Source organism: Varanus komodoensis, unplaced genomic scaffold, assembly GCF_004798865.1.
Source record: "Varanus komodoensis strain SLA01 unplaced genomic scaffold, ASM479886v1 scaffold38, whole genome shotgun sequence".
Classification (NCBI taxonomy): Eukaryota; Metazoa; Chordata; class Lepidosauria; order Squamata; family Varanidae; genus Varanus; species Varanus komodoensis.
Window position 1 is genome coordinate 6,370,627 of NW_025335909.1, and position 21,067 is coordinate 6,391,693.

At 48.1% G+C, this 21,067-nt stretch overlaps 1 protein-coding gene across 2 annotated transcripts in view; it reads right to left on the reverse strand.

The window, feature by feature from the left end:
- The window catches only part of RFLNA (refilin A), a 42,055-nt gene extending 21,373 nt beyond the window's left edge, over positions 1 to 20,682 (reverse strand). Inside the window, exon 1 of one of the 2 annotated variants that reach the window (XM_044440729.1) lies at positions 20,603 to 20,682. In XM_044440729.1, coding sequence (XP_044296664.1) covers positions 20,603 to 20,623 — 21 coding nt within the window. In that variant the 5' untranslated portion in view covers positions 20,624 to 20,682. Of the gene's footprint in view, positions 1 to 618; positions 781 to 20,602 lie in introns of those variants that run through there. The other variant, XM_044440731.1, reaches the window with a different exon arrangement.
- Positions 20,683 to 21,067: the final 385 nt, after the last annotated feature.

The following is a 21,067-nucleotide window of genomic DNA, read 5'->3' on the forward strand; positions in this document are numbered from 1 at the left end:
CGCTGCGTCGGCACTGGGGCGCAGGGCTCTCTCCGCCCGCCCGCCCGCCAGCACCCGTGCCGAGGGCGCGGGGCCCCCCACGCTTGCCGAGGCGCAGAGGGGGGCTGCACCAGGAGGGCCTCCGGGGCCTCCCGTCCTCCCCCCACCCTTCCCGAAAGCCCCCTCGGAGAGGAGCGCACCGACGGCCTCCGGCAGCAGCCGCGCTCCTGCGGGAGGGAGCGCGCCAGGACACGCCGCTCGCTCCTCGCCGCCCCACGCCGCCCGCACGGCCACGGCTCCCCCCGCGGAGCCGCCCCTCCCGCCGGCCCCCTCGGAGCCACGGGCGCCCCCCACTCGCCGGAGCCCCTCCGGCGGGGACGCAGGGGCGGCACGCTTTCCGGAGAAGGGCGTGCGCGAGGGGCTCCTCGGCGCCCTTCCCCACGCCGGGGGCCGCATTCCTGCCGCCGCCCGCTCCGCTCGCGAGGGGATCGAGCCGCCGCAGCCCCGAGAGAGCCCGAGGCGGCCTCTGCAAGGAGCGAGCGCGGCGGCGGCGGGGGGGGGCGCGCTCGCAACGGCGGAGCGGGCCGAGGGGCGGCGGCGGCGACCCGGGCGAGCCCCCCACCGAGAGCGGCCGTTTACGTTTAGGCGAGCGAGCCTCGCGTGGCTCCGGCGGGCGCCGCCTCGCTCCCAGGTCGCGCTGGGCTGCGGCGCTCCCGGCTGGCTTCGGGCAGCAGCGGCGCCGCGAGCGGCCGGAGCGCGCTGTTCGCTGACACGGCGGCGGGCTGGGTTCCTCCTGCTGCCGCTGCCGTCTGGATTCGCTCCGCTCCGGCCGCCAGGGACAGCCTTGCCCGGCCCCCCAGCCAGACCCCTCCCACTCGCACGGAGCCAGCCCCGCTGGCGCGCGCCGAGCCCCGGCCTGCAGGCGGCCGCGGGGGCTCCGCCGCCCCCGCCAGCCCGCAGCCCCCTCTCCTCTCCTCCCCTCTGCCCTGCCCTGCCCTGCCCTGCCCACCCCCTTCGCCCCTCTCCACTTCTTCACGGTGCCCCCCGCCCAGCGTATGTACTGGTTTTACAGCTGTGTGCGCAAAGCCCCCGCCCCCGCCCGGGGACGCCCGCCTGGCACAGCCATTCCAAGAAAAGGCTTGGTCATAAGCAACAGCGAAGCGTTTTGTGACACCTTACAAAGGAGAGCATCGAGGAAGCACCTTTAGATAGAAAAAAGGCTTACAACCCCCAACATGCTGGGAGTTAAAGGTCTTTCCCCCCCTTCTTAAAGGAGGTTAGGATTGCTCCCATATTCTGGAATATAAACTTTCGTGGACTGCAGCCCACTAAATCGGAGAGGTTAAGGTTGACATACTCCATTCACGAGTTGCCAGAGGAGCGAGAGAAGAAGTAAAAGTCTGTTCAGAAGGAATTTACATGCCAAAGTACCGCCCCTGCCAATCATGCAGCGAACAGTAAAAACAGCAAAGACCCTTGTGGCACCTTAAAGACTAACCAGTTTATTCTGGCGTAAGCTTTTGTGGACACTGCCCTTTCCATCCAATGCACGACGTGTTGAACTCCAAAAGGCAGGTCTATAAACCTGGTTCCTCTGACTGAACGGACAGTGCCTGCAAAGTGGACGTCAAAATAACTTGGTCTGCGAGCTCCCGCAGGATTTGGTTGTTTTGCTGCAAAAGGCTAACATGCCCCCCGCCCCGGAAATTGATAACAGTGGCCCACAGCTAATGCCTCCCTGGCAGCACCCATAATCCCCAAGGCTGGCTGCATTCGTGTGGCACCTGAGGTTAAAATCGGTCCCACCCAGCCAAATTAACATCCCCCCGCCCCCCAAATTACCTGCCTCACAGGTAACCCATGAGCCGTGAGCAAATGTGGTACTCAACAGGAAGAACGGTTGCCTACACCTGATCGAGCGGAAGCCTGCTTGACCCAGAAGAGGTAATTGTGCATGTTTTCGACAGCGATAATTCCAAGCCATCCAAAGTCTTCGGGATCAATCCGGCTGAATAAACAACTCATCACCGGGCGAGGACAAGGGATTCCATAAGTTCATGTTTCTCCCTCCGTCAGTTCCAGGCCCCATCCCATCACTGTTGGTGGGACTCAAGCTCCTGCTTAACCTCACCCAGACGCAGGCCCAATTCCGTTAAGCCTGTCCCAGATTTCAACCACCCACCCATGAGGAAGCTCAGCAGCGATTCCGGGGTTGTTAAAAGAGGCCCAGTTGCCAGTAAAAGTGCACTTGATGACATTTATGGAGGTCCGGGTCAAAGCCGAGGCAGCGGTGCCTGCATCCCACCCTCTGCAGCGATGAAGTGCCTTACACAAATTAACTCGGGTGATTTGTATGCAAGGAGCAGTGCCGAAAAGTTTGGCAGATTTATAAATGTCAAAGAGCCAGCCCACACAATAACCTCAGTGAATTATTACGACTGACCCCGCTGGTCGGATTTTGAGTCGGCTACTGTAAAGAGATGTCATCGTGTGGGCAGAGGACAAAATATATCAGTGCAGCGACTGATGGGTCGCAAGTGCTACCGATGAAGGCCAGCACTTGCCACATGCAAGGTCCTTCGCAATCTGCTTGGAACGGGACTGCTGTCTTTTAGGACCCAGGACGAGTCCCAGTGTGTCAGGATCCTGGGTCAAGTCCATCACCATTCCCTGCCTTGGCTGACGAGACGCCTCCAGGCGCCCCAAAGCAGGTTTCCTTCCACTCCACTGGCAAGGTGCTGCTCAAGATGTGGTCCAAGGCCCTACATCCCAGGATTGCTCAAATGACCACCCAGCGCCTGGCAGCGGATGGGACACTGAGAAGCAGCACCTGGCTGGCGCTGGGAGGACCCGCTGGGGCAGAGGCCAGCTGCTGCAGGATCCTTTACTTCATACTCTAGTGGGCACATTACATGCATCCTCCCTTTTCATGATTTCTCTCTTTGCGATGAAGCTGTTTCCAGCCCCATGTAAATCGTCCCCTCCAGCAGAACTCCAACCCAACAGACTCCAGCTGGAAGGCCCTGCCAGAAAACCACACTGCAAGTGCTACCTCACTGGGGGCGGCCGGGCAAGGAGTGGCCCCTCCCCAGACCCCCCAGCCCTTCTAGAAGGAGCCACCCCCCAGCAGAGACCCTCTGATGCCACCGGCTCCTTGCTCCCTGGCTCTCAGCCTGCCAGCCAGGGATGTGGCAGCAGTGACGGAATGGGGCAACCGTGCACAATCCTTGACCTCGCAACGCGGATGAGGGATCGAGCCACGAGCGAGTGTGGCTGAATGAAGCCATCTCCTCAAAGAGGCGTCGACGACGTTGCAGGCCACGACTACAGCAGCTGGAACGGCAGTAGGTGCAATTAAAGCTGTGTGTGAAATGTTTGACAAACGGCTGCCTGGAGAATTCTCCAGCTTTCATCAAGCTGCATCTCTACATGCACGGCCTCTTGCTGCCAGCAGAGTGAGAATTTCTGGGGGGAATCTGAAGTTTCTCACCACGGTTTTCTGGCAGCTGATGTGCCAGCCATCGGGGTGGGGGTCTGGCAGGCAGAGGAGAGAGACAAAGAAGAAACTCGACAACCTCCGTGTCTTCAGAGAACTTTGGAAACCTCAAGCGATTCATTGAGGCAGGCCGGTAGTATTTGGCCAAGCGATCCAGGATCAACAAATGGGGTGTTTTCATATTCTCGGCTGGGTCTGTGTGCTTGCTGACACGATTTAACACCCACACAGAAAATGGCTGCCACCAGACAGTTACCAGTGAGAAAGGGTGATGAGTGACAAACAGCAAACCTTGTCTGTTTCGAATGGAATGGGGCAATTAGTTTGCTATTTTAAATTGACGCAAATCGCTTCCATTGATTTGTTGAGATAGGGAGGCAGGGACAAGTTAGCAAAAATAGACCCTCTTCAGGTAGGCACTGAAAACCAGAAAGGGAATGGACCATAAATGGGGGTTGCTTTAAAAATCCCTTGTTTTTCTTTACAATAATTTGATCTCCCCCACCCTGACAATGAAAAAGCTGAACAGCTGCATGGTCTGTATGAATTTCTGCTTTTGTGCTTGAACTATGTTCAAATCTGAATCTCACGAAAGACACTGGGAAATTTGTTAAGCAACTGAAGAAGAGTGGGATGCACACTGCACACAAAGGTCCTTCACAAACGCATATCCGATTTATGGAATCTGCTGCCACCAGCCACAGCTTGACTATTTGGGGGCTGCTTTTGGCTATTAGCCACAGCAAGAGAGCTCAGAGCAGTGTGTAACTGCGAAGGAACGCAGTACTGCTTTCACACCTCCCTTGCGAACATCTTAGGGGCTTCTGATGGGCCCCGGTGGCAACCAGGAAGGTGGACTTCATAAAAGATGAAGAAGAGCCCCGCTGAACTAGTCCAAAGCCCTAAATAGGCTGGCATCCTGTTTCCCACAGCTGCCAGCCAGACGCCTCTGGGAGCCCACAAGCCAGGCACGAGCAGCCCATATCTGCCAACGACGGGCATTCAGTGGCACAGTGCCTCTGCTCCTGGAGGCTACCCAGAGCAACGGGGTCTGCTTTGGAAGTGGTTCCCACACACAGTCAGCCCAACACGGTGTTCGATCAGGGCTGCACAGCTTTCATAAGGTGACCACTATCCATGCCATTTTCTGGCTGCTCAAGCAAAACACCTTTTCCATGGAGAGATGCACACGCGATTTCAATCGGCTGCAGCTTTTTGCAAACCAGGAAGAGACGAGCAGGAGTTACACAGGTACACTCGTAGCTGCTTTAGCTACTATTTGGATGACTCGTGTAGGTTTGCAATGATATCATTGGATCAGAGTTCAACAATTCTGTTCTTCCCTTGATTAGTTTGGTTGTGATAGGAAGTCACCATGTATGTGCATAAATTTAAAAGGCGAGCTTTAAGTAGTTATATAATACCATTACAAAATAGGCCAGTTTACAAGCAATGGGTTGGAGCCCAGATTTCGTCATAATTAGGGAAGACTTACTTTAAGATCAAACGACCCTAGAAACTAACAGTGTCTGTTTCCCAGAAAAAGTTATCCACCAAGTTGACCAAAGCAGTTTCTGCCCCTCCCCAAACCTGATGAGAAATCATACTGGAATGGATCCAGATGGAAATGGCTCCTTTAAGGGCTAGTTTGACTTGTATGATTAGAGTCCCTTTTTGTGGAACTGCCATCACAACCTGTAAGGTTGTCAAACACCAGCAAGAATCTTCTCAGTGGCTCCAACCCAATGGAATTCATTCCCGAGAGATCTTCAGCTGGTATCATTTGTGGTTTTTAAGAAAGCTTGCTTCTTTTTAATTAAACGTTTTTAATTCCATGTGCTTCTTCTGTTGGCTAGTTATTTGTCTGGATCATGTTTGTTTTAGATCATTTAACAGGCCTGCCTTGAATTTATTGCGTAAAAATTTATCTAGATTTTGTGAATGGAGCTTTTGAATTGTGAGGCCATTTCAGCCCAGTACTAGTTGAAATAAAAGTTGATTATCCTCTATTTGTCATTCTAAACCAATTTTCCCCATGTCCCCTTCTAAATTTTTGTTTCAGAGCCTCCAAAATCTTTGATTCCACTGCACAGTCCCCTTTTAAATGACTGTTGAGAAGAGGTGATGCATGATCTTTGTAACAGTTGTACAACATACTTAAAAATATTCTTACTTCTTTTAAAATCCCACTTGCAATTTTATTTTTGGTTTCACATTCCTTGTTATATTACTACTTACGTTCTCATTGTCTAACCTCAAGATTTCTCCTTAACTTCTGCCTTCTTGCCTTCTAGGTTTATTTCACATTCCCTCCATGAAAAGGAGGATGAAAAGCTGAAGGTTTGGGTCAAACCCTAACAATACTACCTTGGGCTCAAATGTTTGTTGATCATGGTAAGAGAGGGCGTACATATCTGGAAGGTCTCAGGATGACTGCCCAAAGCCACTCAGGTCAGCTAAAAGTAGATGTTTGCTTCCAGCCACAGCTGTGCAAACTTTTATTTTCCTTGTATCTCGCAGGCGTTGTGCACAGACGGCCCACAAAGACAGTGGCCTCTTTGTGCACCCGAGACTCCAGCTATTCCGGTTCACCATCTCAAAAGCAAGCCAGTCCAAAAAGGCTGAACTGACACAAGCAGGCACGGTTTCGGTCGCCTATCTCTGGAAAGGTACATGATTTTCACATGAAAAGGGGAATGAGCGTTCACCCAGCCTGGGTCCCATCGATCAGACTGCCACTGTTTCCACAGCTTCTTTAGGATGGTTGTTACCATCTGGAGAGAAGGAGAGAGAACAACCCCGACAAATTCTTAGCCTTTTCTGCAGGTGAAGCTGAGGGGGGGGGGGGGGGGGGGAGGCGCTATTAACTTTTTTTGGCAGGAACCTCAAGGCATATCAGCCTTCAGTTGATATGCAATATTTGACAACATGCATGTCTGGATTAACAATTATGCTAAGTATGTTGAGGAATATTATCCTCAGGCAAGTCGGAGCTCCTGCTGGTGGTTCAGTTCCATAGCAAGGCTACTGCTGCTTCTTTCTCTCCATTTCTACTCCCAAACAGTGTTCACCTGAGTCTCTGGACTTTTCTATATGAGCATTTCAATGTGCCATTTTATTTATTCATTTATTTAAAGTTTTTACATGCCATCCAATACTAGAGTGTCTGGATGGCTTACAAACAACAACAACAACGGGATTTATCAAAGCTTTATCAAAGATTTTACTTCCAGATTCTTTGGGGAATGACGATCAGCTCCTTTACAAATACCCTTCTTTTCTTTTCTTTTTCTTTCTCTGCCTTTTTTATCTGTTCTATTACACAACCAAGGTGTCACTGTGGTATAGCAGGGAAGTCAAAATACACAAGCTGCTCTTTCCAATTTGTTCTGCTAAATAATACCATGCTTTCCTCACTCTGAAAAAAGGCCATTGAAATGTACACAAAGCATTGGAAAGGCCCTGGAGGATGACAACACTGCGAGCAGCACCCACAAACTAATGTGAGTCTTAACAACCAGAAGCATAGCTATGCAGGGGTGTCAAGAAAGACAGACCAGATATCCATATATCTATAATTTTTGGGACACACCAAAAGCTGAAAGTGTCATTAAGTCCTCAGTCCGTATTAAGAGAGACAATCATTTACTTCCCAGTATTGTGATATCAGTCTTTTAATTGTCAAAGGGGCATGAAAACCCATTTACACTGACTTTGTGAAAGTTTCAAGGAGGTATGTAATTAAGAAGAAAATGTCTATCGGTAAATATTGAAGAGCTTGCTAAGACAAAGTTTGATTACCTCCTCCAAAAGAGAGGCAGCCGCTGGGCACTGCCAAAGCATATGGATAGTTGCATCAATATTAATACTAATTAATTAAGTATATTGGTGGCACTTTGACTAAAAATAAGCTGAGGGAGATTCAAGATTATGAAAAAAAAACAATGCTCCACTCTCTTCCAGATGGCTTCTCTGAGTGCTTGACTCACTGCTACACACACACACACACACACACACACACACACACACTCATACTCTCTCACACGCAGGCTGTGTTTCCGACTTCTGTTTTTCTAGCCTACTTAGTTTTGTGACAACCAACGGGAAAATATCACAGTGGGAAGGAAACTCCTCTGCTCTGGCAGCTCAAAAGAAAAACAAGTGAAAGAAGGAACATGCCAGAAACCACTCCAACACATTCCAATATCTTATACCAGGTCAAAGAGACATCTAGAGATTTTCCCCAAGTAAACCAAGGATCCAACTGCTTCTAAAGAGGCAATTGCCTGTGGAAGACTCACCTGGCAGTTTTTGTTAAAATGAATAAATAAAGGCAGTTTTTCTAAACTGAAGAGAAATAAGGGTGCAATTCTATGCATGTTTAGCCAGTGGGAAGGCCTACTCCAGCCAGGGGCCATAGGATTGCTCTGTATTTTTAAAAAAAATCAGTTAACAGCCCTATGGTCTCAATATCATGTCATACTGATTCGAAACATGAAGAAACCCCATGGCAATCATTGCACAACCAGTCAGGATGGGTTATTTGCCCATCGCCACTAATTCCAGCTCCCACTTTCCCTCTTAGTGGGCTGAGAACTTCCACATGCATGCTAGCAGCTCAACTTCTGATGCGATCTGCGGGCACAGATATCCAAAACTGGCTGGGAGGAAAACCCTTTAACCAATCATCCCCCACGCCAACTGATCTCCACCTCCATACGCCGCACTCACTTTGAGGCTGTATGTACTGCACAGCCTGTCCTGGCTCACCCTAAATTAGCCTGTGACCTGAGGTGTGATGCGGGGGGAGTGTATTTTCCCTTCCTTTATGCAACGAAATCGTTTGGGCCAGCTTTCCCAGACCAAATTCCTGCCCTTCCAGTTCAGGAGAACCAGTGCCCAGCCCAGTTACTCCAGGGCATGGGAACCTTTGACTGGTGTGGCCGATACTCTGACTTGTAGTCCTGGTGGCCCACGAGACGCAGAAGCTCTGTAGAAAACTAGGGACCCCTGGTCATGTAAGGCCTATGCATGGCTTTTCATCCAAGGGTTCAGCAGCAAACAGCAACTCCTTGTTGAAGAAGAGCATAGCCCTCAAACTCATTTGAGGTTCATTCTTCTACATCCTAGACCTAGAGCAAGGTCTGGCAGAAAGTAGACCTCCGGGCATTTGGGGTTTCAGCTCACAACATTTCTGATTACTGAATTTCTAACCTGAATTTCTGGGAGTTGAAGTCCAAACATTCTGGAGATCTTCCTCAGCCCATCCCTGTTTTAGAGTTTCCAGGCTTCAGCAACCAAATAAACTCCTCCCTTTGGTGCCAAACTGCTATATTCAAAAGCTTCTATTGATGTCTGACCACTAGATTCAAGGGCTTCCTTTTCCAAATTAAACACAACCAGCCAGACTGCAAACAGTCCCTCTGCCCAGCCTCTCTACTAGATTCAGAAAAATGACACACCCTAGCATGTGTGTCTTAATACAAATGACACAGCATCTACTGATGCTGGAGTTTCTCTTCTCTGCTCTCAAGCACAGACATTCATTCCCCATGAATGAAATTGTCTGCATACGGGCAGAGTCTCTTAAAGGATTTCGGTATTCTGTGGAGTCAGCCCCCCAGAATACCTAAGCCACCTAGACTGCTGTGGGGGGACGGGGCTGGTCCCCTGATCCAGGCTGTGATCTGGCACACGCGTTGCTTGAATCAAAAGGATATAATCTTCCCAAAGCACGCTGGCTTCCCACCAAAATCTCTGCCCCCAAAAGAGGAAACTATCATTACTGAAATGGGAGTTAAGAAGCATTTTTAACATCATTCGAGTTCACCAGCAGCAATAATCAAACTGATGAGTGTACACATCTTCTGCATTTCTGTTAAATGTCTCATGCTCATCTCAGATTTCCCTCCGGGTGAATTTCCTTAAGCATCAAAAGGCCTCACACCCGGGCTGTACATCCTGCATGCTTCCCTCTCCCATTAAGCCAGTCTTTACTAGTTGTTTCCATGAGACGCATTGCAAAATACACCTTCGGGTGGTACAAATATGTCAACGCGGTGGGTGCCAAGCGCTCCAAAACGCTTGCAGCCAAAATCCATATTAATCTGCCCTTTACACACCCACCGCCTAATCCCTCAAGGAAGCATTCTTCCCTTTTACCACCACCACCATTTTTCCTCCACTATCCCATTTTTCTTCTTTTTAATAAACAGAATTTCGCAAGAAGAAATGTCGAGCTTCTTTCCTTTGCAGAACTCCAGGTCCTGCTCTCGAGCTAGAAAGATCGTTTAATGACTGACACATTCCCAGTCCCGGTACTTCCCCTGCTGTTGTTCCAGGCAAGCTTGTGGGAGGAGGCCGCACGCCCCGTCCGATCTTGCACTGATGCAGCGCTTTCCACGTGCGCTTCAGTGCACGTGATGGAATCGGGTCCGCACCCATCCGTTTCAAGCAAGGGGCCTGATCTTTGTGCTTAATGGAAGAGGTGCGACGAACCGAAGAAGGCAAGATTCACAACCCAGGGCAGTGGCATTGCCGTAAAAGAGGACGCAGGCTGGCGCGCTCCTTTCTAGGATATTCCATCCCAGGGCCCAAGGCCCCTGCAGGTTCCCACCAACAAGGGCCTCATGAAGCTGCTCTTCAGCACTGCCACTGGCTTGTCTGTCTGCCTCTTGTCCTGGACCAGACAATGGTGGTGGTAAGAAGGAAGGACAGGCTGTCTTCCTGTCAAGCCAGCAAGAGTTTGCAGGGATGAGAAATGGGGTGAGGAGCAAGAACAGGAAGCCCGGTGGTGAGAAGGCTGGGCGCTGGAGGGAGGGCACCTGTCGACCGTGACAGGTGCCCTCCCTTGTCCCAGGAACAAGGAACACGCCTTTCTTCACCTTTCTCTATTCCACATCGGATTTTCTGTCCCCCACCCCCACATCTCCTTGCCCAAACATTTAATTGGCATCCTACGTTGATTATTGCATTTCTTGGTTGTATTTATTTCAAATTAGTTTTAGGTTACCTCGAGGGATGGAACCTTTCCATAGCAGAATGCATAATCATGGAAACAACACATAGGGCTAAAAAAATCTATTAAAAGCAGTGATGACGCAGACTGACAGAAGCCCAAACCAAAGATTTCGGTGCAATTGGAACATAGGAAAGGGAACACGTCAAGCACTCGTCCAGCCTAGGATTGGTTACTCAACCAGAACATGCGTGTGCTCTGCAGGACCAAAGCCAGGCAAGGTGCTCGCAAACGAACATTTTAAAACCTTGCACTTCCTCTATGCTTCAAGTCTTCAAGCAAACCTTGCATAATTCCCAGAATGGGCCCAGAGCTGAAAGACTCAGGCATGAATAGAGATTAGAACTCTGGTCTCCAAAAACCCACAGGTTGAATCATCAAGATTAGGGGTTCCAGATACATAACGCACCCAAAGAAACCCAAATTGGCAGGACGGCGGAATGCATCGCGATTGGCGGCGTTTGCTAGGAGAGGGTCCCCGAGACCCGTCCTGCACGGGGGCTTCCAACGGAGTACTGCAAGCGCTGTTGGAGGAATGCAGAGAAAATCGGCCCATATCCCCTGTTAATTTTCAGAACTTAATAAATTCAGGCAATTTTTATTTTTGAACTTGCTATAAATATTTACCCTACAACAAGCAAGAACATGGAGAGAGGGCCTTATGCTGGCTGCCTTCCATTATCCAAGCAATCCTTTTATGCAGCAATGACACATAGCATAATTACCATTACGCAGTGAAGTTTATAGCAAACCAAGCCTTTATGCTACTGTTCCAAGCAGGCAGAAGCATCTCCGCTCAACGGCAGAGGATCTTCCACTATGACTTGCCCCTTCCGGAGGAAGCGTCATGTCAAACCTACATGGCACTCTCTGCATATGCAAAATAGTCCACACGCAAAACATGCTTTCGTTGTGCTTGTCAAGCGGTCCCATAACCGAAGAAAGATGAAAGGGCATTTCCTCTGTCACAATTTTTTGATTTATTTACTTTTTGATTCATTTATTTACTTACTCGTTTTATTTACTTATTGGAGGCATTTGATATGCCCCTTCATATTCCCAGGGTAGCTTGCATGGAATAAGAAAACAATTGAACTCCCAAACCTAGAGGGCTGTTGACTAGAAGCCTTTAGACAGAGGCTGGGGAAGCTCGAGTTTTGGATTTCCTGGACCAAACAGCTGGTTGGACCAGATGCCCTTCCAGGCCCTTCTGCAACACAATGCGGTGTAAGTTCCTATCCATGCTCCACGATGCATATTCCTCGTTCAAAACGCCCTCTTTCAGTTCAACCTATTTTACAGGATGCCTATAAGGCTTTAATGAGCTGATCCCCCTGCCCTCATGTATACCAGGCTAAGCTGCTCTGGAGGAAAATCTCACCTTTATTAACTCAAATGAATAACCACATACAAATTGATATGGCTGTGATTCTATATGTCAGAGCGAGGTAACCTGAGGTTCTAGGATGCCCATGATCCCTCACCATGGCTCATGGTTACTCGAGGCCGAAATATCTGGAGTGCCACAAGCTTCCCTCCCCTGCTAGACACAGACAGCAGGGACACAAATCCAGCTGAATAAATGGGATGTATTTCTCAGCAAATACGCATGGAATCAGGCTGTAAATGAACAGCGAGCGCATGGTTTGCTTTCTAGCTCTCCAGGATGTTCTAGAATCAAATGGTTACTCTTTGCATCTCCATCGTTGACATTATTTTTGGTAAAGTCGAGGAAGAAATAAAACCTTTCCTGGTGGTGGGATTCCTTGACCTGCCAACAGTATATGCAACTTGAAATAAACGAAGAGAGGGCGGGGAGTTTTTGTCATGGGGTTTGGGGTTAGTGGCTGCAATCAGCTCTGTGCCACTGTTCTCCACAAACCAAGTTCTGTATCCAAACCCTACATGTCGTTTATCCCTCGCCCCTCCTAAAAGTATCTCCCATCCAAAGGATAACAGAAAAACTATTGCAGGTCAACTAGAATGGGCTTGTTGCTGCATTGCAGGCATTTTCCTTCCAACCACAAATAAATAATTTCCAGTTCTACTGCTTCAGCTTTGGACTCCTATGTAATTCACTTCCAGGAGCCTTCCATTGCCAATTGTAGGGCGGGGGGACACAGCAGTATGTGGAAGAGGTTGCTGGGAAGTGTTGTGAAGAAAAGGAAATCTCAGCATAAGCTGTGTGTGAAACCGAGGGCTGAGTGTGCAAGGACACGCCTGCACATGTACGCAAGACTCCCTAGCTCCACCAGCCAACAAGCTTGTGTACCCCAAGCAAACTGCTGAGGCATAAATCACATGGCTAACTTTTTATCCACCCAATACTTTAATGTTTGATAGATTTTAATTATTTTTATTTCAGTCGTGGGGTATTTAGTTTTTCTATTGTTTGTGGTATTTATGATATTTATATTTATACTGTTGTATTTCTTGATTTGCTGTGAGCCGTCCAGAGACGCAGAGTGATTGGACGGCCTAGAAATATCCCAAATAAAATAAATAAATAAATAAACCAGGTCTTACATAATCAGGGAAATAAATTTGGATGCCAGGAAGTACTTCCTGACAGTTAGGACGCCCAGGGTATGGAATGGGCTGCCACGGGAGGAGGTTGAGGCCCCATCGGTGAGGGCATTCAAGGACAGGCTGGATATGCACACGGCAGGCATGTCATGAGCAGAGCTGGCTGGAGCCGGGGGTCAGACCAGATGGCCCTGGAGACCCCTTCTGACTCGCTCTGTTTCTGTGTTTCTAATCAGTCCAACTGCACTGTGAGTCCCCAGGCATGGAACCGGAAGGCCCGTGACTGCAGGACCTGTCAGTGCTAGAATCTGGAATCCGCTTGTGGTCCAGAGCTGCTCTGTGTAGAAACCCTGCAGGGCTACAGAATACCTCTCTTGACGGCAAACATTTCCCAGGTACCAGAGTCTTTCCACCCACTTGTGCCTAATTTCAGCAACATTCAGTGATTTCTTTCTTCACTCCATTATTTCATTCCTGTGATATACAGGAATTGATCTATCCAGGCAACGATTCGGTTCTTTCTATACATGTCTTATACCTACGTGTTTTCTCCTGCCTATCTATTCTCTTCCATTTTGCCACGGTGTAACTGTCAGGGATTTTTTCATTTTGGTTTCCCAACTCTTGGCTTGATCCCTGCCCTCACAAAGACACCCCCAGCCCCCTCCCCGGGGCTTGCCTACAGTCTCGCTCTCACACAATTGCCTACAGTCCATTCTCAGGACCTCAAGATATCACATTTAAATCTTAAGACCATCAGCTGTTCTCAAATTACTTATTACCTTTGAATCTTGAGTCTAAGAGTTTTCCAACAGCATAACTGGCTATAACAATATTATTTTACAGCACTCCAACAAAAATTCACTCATTATTTGGAAATAGAAAAACGATTGCATCAGAGTAGGGGTTTTCTCCTCATTGTTTCCTCAAGTTTCCAATGACTGAAAATTGCAAAAACACACACATGCGCCCCCACACCCACACACAATTATTTTCCATTTTTCTGGGCTGAAGAGCCAGTGGTTCGCTTTTTTAAAGTTTTCCCCACTGCAGACTAAAGACGTAATTTGCAGCTTGCTTCCTCTTCAGAACATGCGCTAAAGGCCCTTCCACATGGTTGTTATATGGACAGTGGATGCATAAGCTCCTTGGACAGTGTCTAGCAGCTCCAAACATTCAGTAAAATACTTGCATTTAAAAAATGAAGGAAATCTTAGTAAACTGTATGTGTTTTAGGATGTGACTCTATTCCACTTACCAGTTCTTAATAGGACTGATTTCTGAGTAGACAGGTATAGAATTTATCTGTTGGTTGGTTGGTTGGCTGGTTAATTAAAATTGACATATATTTGCAAGTTGGGAAGAAAAAATGGTCTTGAAAGAGAAAACATTCTTTTTGTAGGATGCATTCATACGAAAAAGTCTGTTTGGCCCAAATTTCAAAAGAAACTCCTCTAATTTGTCCTTAGACCAACGTGCTGTTTGGAACGTGTTTACCCTTTGAACGGACGATTTTTATGAATGCTCTTATCTGGTTCCTGCTCAAAAATGCTCAAAAGCAAAAATGCGTGGATGAGGCGAAATTGAGTAAAAAATGCATATGTTAAAGAGATGCCTATGAAAACAAACAAAATTGTTCTTAAAAAAAGTTTGCAGCACTGAGAGGCAATTGGATGAAATGGATATATATGATATACGTATTTGTAATCTCCACAGAAAACTTTAATTATTGAGCATATTCAAAACAGAATACATCTATACAATAAAACAATTTAATTCATGTGAAACAGATCAGCCTGAGAGCAAAGCAGTGTCTGAAAAGAAGTATTGCCTGCAGAGAATGGCAGAGAGCTTCTCTTGAGAAGCGGCGTGGTATAGTGGTTAGAGAGCTGAACTGGGACGCAGGCAATCTGGGCACTAATCTCCACTTGCGTGAAACCCAGTGCATGACCTCGGGCCAGTCACCGACTGCCTAACTACCTCACAGGGTTGTTATGAAGATAAAATAGAGAGGTGGAATCCTGCTTTTCTTGCAAGATGAAAACATCCGGGCTATAAATGCAGTAACTGAATAAATTTAATGGTGCCTGCTTCCTGCAAGGGAGGGTCATTTGTACTCGCATTTATTATTTTTATTTTTTAAAGCCCAATGAACCAGAGCACATTCATTTTAGGCTGATTAAAATGTGAGAGGTTTTTAAAATCAATTAAACTGCTTAAACATCTCAGCCCTATAAAACACACAGACATGCACTTAAACATATGCATTTGCCTTTCCTGAGCCAGGAAGTTCATATTGGAAGTTTGGAACAACTGCCTTTGCTCTTCTCTTTACATTCATGTGGTTCGTGTGGTTTTTTGCTTCATGCCAAAGCAATGCAATTTCCATCCAGAGAGGCAGCGTTCCTCCTTTAAACATACTTTCTCTCTCTTTCTCTCCCCCACTTCCTCCTCCTCTCCACCAGCTTCGTCTCTCTCTTGCTCTGCACCGAGTTTTCCTCAACTGATGGCAAATACGATGGCTGTATTGGCCCGTGTTGCACCTGCCAAATGCCTGACCTTCTGCCTCGCCCTCATGCGAGATCCCTTCTCTGGACCCAGGTGGGCTCTTCGCTTCTTTCCTGGGGATCTACTGGCCAAGTGGCCATCCCTGGAAGTAACGCCTCTCCCGCTCCACCCAGCTCAAGAAGAAGGGTGGAGGCAGAGCCGCAGTTGCTAATTCTGCCCTGCTCACTTGAAATCTGGACTGCAGAGCTGAGAGCCTCAAGTTCATTTAGATATTCATTTATTTAAAGCTTTTAAACTAGCATCCTGCGACGGCCTACGACAAGCACGGATAAAGTTCGCAGATGACGACACAAACCAGCGAGTTGAGGATGGCGTTGGTTTTCTTATACCAAATACGAACTCTCAGTTCTGCAGAGCTTTCACGACCGCTGAAGGCTGTCCCAAGCGCTTTCCCTCCCGGGGCAACATGGCGCCCTGCTCACCCCACACTCTCAGGCTGGGCTGACAGCTGATGCGGGCAGCATCCGAAACCACATCTGGGGGCAGGAAGCTGGTTAGGGGGCACAGGATGGGGTGCTTGGTCAGCAACGCTCTCCTCCAGCAGCTTGCTGCCGCCTTCCAGCATTCGCCACCCGCGGTGGATGCATCCCCACACCCGTGGTGGCAGGGACGGCCTTCCGAACGACAACCGTTTCGAGTGTTTCGTTTACATGTGCTGGGGCAAGGTATTCTGTTCAGCCCTTCCTCAGCCAGATGCCTTCCAGATGCGTTCAACTAAAACGCCAAAAGATCCTGTGATCCTCAAAGAAGCTGTTTCGGGACCCGCAGATTGTTCCCTTCATCTAAGTAATTAGTTTGTCCATCTCAGCCACTGAAAAATATTTCCTGGGCCAATGTTGTAATTAGCAGCAATCCATCTGATTTCCAGTTTTCTGCAGTTGCCATGTTTGCTACTATAAATTATTTCTCAATGAAAGCTTTATAGTAAGATTTATCAAAGGCTTTAAAGGAGGTCATAAAAGTCACAAAGGGTTCAATTTCAGCTAAGAAAATACTGATAACATACTTTAAACACTACCTTTTCATATTATGACCTTTTTTCTGATACTTTGTTTTTAAACCTGGGTCATTTCAAATGCTCTCTTCAATGCTAAGGTTTTGGTTTTTTAAAAATTGTATATTCTAGTTTCACAGTTGACATTGAAGGCTTTTCTATGCAAGGGAATTAACCTGCTGCATCCACTCTTGGTTTAGTCTTAGAACTGCGATGCAGTCAGGAATTTTGCCTTTCCTGCTTCTCTTCTGGCTAGCCACAGAAGCAAAACTGGAGGATCACAATATTGCCTGAAGAACCTATAAACAACTGCAAGAAATTCCTTGTGTGGAGAAAGTCTGACTTAAAAAAAAAAAGAGACTGGGTATAAGCACCCAAGTTACTCCTTAGAAGAATGCACACTTCTGATCTAGTTCCGTGTGAACCAGAGTAAGACTACTTCTTATTCTAACTGAACAGGCTTCTCCTTCCCATGTGGCCTATTTAGGTCACTCTCCCTCTAAGCTGGCAGCCGGGGAAATTAGTGGCATGTTTGTATAGCCACTAATTTGTATAGCAACTAAGGGACCTCCATAGTTTCTTTCCACATGGTTTTCCACCAAGGTCAAATTTCTTAGGATAACTCCCTCAACCTGCTGCCCACCACATATGTTGAGATACATCCCCCATCATCCCCAGCCATACTGGCTGGCTGTATTGCTAGTCGTGGCCCAACACATTCAGAGAATGCCGGGCTGGAGAAGAATTAACCACAAGCTTCAAGTTTTTCCCACTGAAATCAAGTGCTTGACTTTGGTTTCTGCTCCATGGTCATTCCAATCTTAGTCCATTTTTTGAAAATACTTTCATTTTCCACTCATTTTTCTCTGTTTTCATCCCTGTCTTTCTAATTATTTCCTGGCTTTCTTATTCCTGAAGAATAGGCACTCTGATTGGTATTTTAATTGGTGAATTTTTGAATTTTAATTGTTATTTTTAAGATGTATTCAATCTGCTATGTTAATATACATTATTAAGCCCTGCTGTGATGGGGATGAATTATTGTTTTATACTGATAGTTTAAAATGTGATTGTTTATGTAGTTTATGCTTCATCAATGGTTTTTATTATGTAAACTGTCCAGAGAGCCATGAATTTAGTGTAAAATTATACAAAAGTGTTTAATTAATTAATCAATCAATTAATAATATAATTTAAAAAAAATCTGGCTTTTTCATTTCAATCAAGAAATGTCCAAAATATGGCTAACTTTTAAAAAGTAGCTTCATAACTACAGTCACATAAAATGATTAATTAGCAGTGCTGAAATAACATTAAAACAGAAGGATCAACCAATGCAAGGAGCTGGATAAAATGGAATCAACCGCAGGGCAAGACGGGCATTGGGTGGGCTACGCCATGCCCACAGCAGGGACGGGGCTGAGAAGCTCCCCCGGGGCAGAGAGCTCCTCAGGCTGGATGCTTCGCTGGAGAAAGACCTCGCAGGGCATCCCTTGCAACCATGCCTCAGAAACACAGGCTGAGCTCTTCCCCGGGAAAACAGGAAACTGTCTCACGCAGAGACCTGCCACTTGGCCCACCAAGCCCATGGTGGCGGACACCCACTCACTCAGAGCAGCCACTTTCTGCATGCAAGCCGGCTGGCCAGAAACAGATGCCGAAAGGGGACACTGAGAACATTCCCCTAGCCTGGAAGTGTCCGATATTCCACAGACACTGGCTCTGGGAAAGCAGGGATTCTCCACCCCCTTTCCCCATCTTCCAGACTCCACACCAGAGTCAGATCTTCCTCTTCCCTTCCCCTTTCATTCGGAAACCACAAAAGCTGCTTTATGCTGGCAAATGCCCAGCCTGTTTCAGTCATCCAGACGCTGGTGGGGAGCAGCCCCTAGAGACTGGGGCAGCCCCTTTCCCAGCCCCAGCCTGACCTGAAGATGCGAGGGATGGAGCGGGCCGCTCTCGCTGCAGAGGAGACCTGCTGTGGAGCCACGGCCTGTCGCATCGCCTCCTGCCGTCTTCGAGCATCCAGGTACACTAGTACTCTGGGCCTGGCCAATACCGTTTCTTCAAACCTGCGACAAGCCAAATGGTTTCGGCTAGAATAAAATATGCCCCTTTTGTAAACCAGCGCACTTGAGCGTTCTGGCACGAAATACTCTATCCACCTCCTCTTCATCTGGTGCATTGAGCAATGGAAATCGCTTCTCCCCCCCCCCGCCCCCCATATCCAAGTTCCTGTTTGGTTAAGTATGCCCCTCCCACCCTATCTAAAAGAACCGTGTCAAACAACATGTGTTCGTTTATTTATTAAATATCTTTTATACCTCAATAGTGAGGAGGGAAGGGGGAAGCATGTTTATTCCAGACCTAAGGATTTGCTTTTTCCACCAAATTCTTTCCAGTCGTCGTTTGTTTTTGTGTTTTTTTACAAGTTTGCATAGTACAGTAACTCACAGAAATCTAAGAGAAAGGCAGCCATTTAATGAACACTGGGCTAAGCTACTGTGAATGAATTATTGGTTTAACAGCCAGGCACCTAAAGATATAATTGAGCTCCGTTCAAGAGCAAATTAATCCAGCATGTGTACCTACCCAGGTCCCCAGGACTGCCGTAGGTGCGGGTGCAAAAGCAGAGCTGGATTCTTTCCAAATTGCTCAGAGTTTATGAGAGAGCTGCAGTGTTGCTAATCGTGCCTCGGGGGGGGGGGGCAGTAAGAGATCCCTTAAGGGTCACCCTTCCACTTGGAAGTAGTCGATCTGGGGATAGCCACGTTCCATGCCATGCGTCTGGCCTAGCCAGGGCCAACAGCCCTGCCAAGGGGGCTCAGTGGCGCCCTCGGAGCTGCCTGCTCACCTTCTGCCCCTCGTCCCCTTGATGTCCCAGCCAGTTCGCTGGCTCTGCCAAGCGAGCGACCCCTCTGCTTGCTTGCTCGCTTCTCCTTTCCCCGCAGTGGTACAGCACGTGCTTGGCACGCATGAGGCCCCCAGTTCAGTCCCCGGAACTGGCGCCGGCATTTCTGCCCCTTCTAGATGAGGCCGATGATTTGTTGGTCATATCCAGTGTGGGGCTACTCTTGCATCTGCGTGTTGCCCCAGTGCTTGGCAGAGGGGTCAATATCTGGCTGCAGTGTGCTTGCATCCGGGGCCTCCTGAAAGCTGTTGGTTTGCCACGTGACCAGGCTGCAGGTCGTGGGACTCAGGCCTCCAGTATGAAACCAAGGGCGTCCCAAAGGCCTGTCTACACCTGGGTGGGATTACAGTAAATTCGGACGCGCAGGGGCTTAGGAGGATCATTCCCATAGCTAAAACTGCACGCATCCATGACTGCAAACCGCATGGACCACTCTCCATCCCCAGCTTTGGAAAGGCTTCACTGCCATTCAGGACCAAACCACCCCCAAATACTTTGCATTACCAGACGGGTCAATATATTATTTCCAGGAAAATTAATTCTATCCCTACTGCTCCCAGTTACTGTGATGTCTGCAGCTAAGTTCCGAGGCAAAAGGGAGTTCCCAGGAAGAAAACAGGTGGTGCTATCTTCTGCATATGCTATAGACTACTGTTGCCCTTGCTCTTGGCAAATGCCGACAGGCATCCCCAGGTCACGAGGTCTGAGAGGGGCCTGCAGAGGTGCTAAGCAGCTGATGATCAGCAGCAGCAGTAAAACTGCCATCCTTCCTTCTAGATCCTGACTTTGGCCTCTGCTTAATGGTACGGTGAAGACTTCTCTTCCTGCTCACAGACCCTGCTAATCAGCATGCCGCTTGAGCGATGGAACAAACACAGTGCCAGCACTAACATTCCACAAAACGGCAGTCCACGCGTTGTACCACAGAAAGCCATCTAATTTCAGGAGAACAGTTCCAAGCTCATAGTTATCACCCCGAGGATGAAAAATAAGGCCTGAGTAATGCATCACTGACCTGAGAATAAGTATTTTTATACACGCATGCATGCACGCACTTGGATGAAAGATAGATGAACAACAAAATAGCGTCAAAATGTATGTCGTGCTTACTGTTTCAGCTTCTGCTTTCATCAACAGCAGCCATGTTCAACACATACCAAGAGGAACACTTTGGAGGGCTAGGAGATGAACATTCCTAAAAAGAGAAAGGAAAGGAAAAGAAAACAGCAGCGTGAGTGGTACCAGACTTACGCACTGTAATAATGAATTATATGTAGACCACTCTTTGGCCAGCCATAGATTCCCTCGTTCCATCGGATTTTGCAAACAGGTGTAACTTATGAGGTCAGATACTACATTGCCTGCAAAGCTGAGAACTCAAAAGAAATGTTTGGAAAGGTGAGCTCATGGCTTCCTAGCGCTGCCCACCCATCACCTGGCGGGTAAAGAGGAGAGTGCGTAATAGTTCGTTATACCGCTGTTTTCCCTCTTCCACACACTTCTTCCAGAGAGTTCAGGACGAGGTATTCCGCTCCCCTTTTCACCTTCACAATGATCCGGACAGGTGGCGGGGTC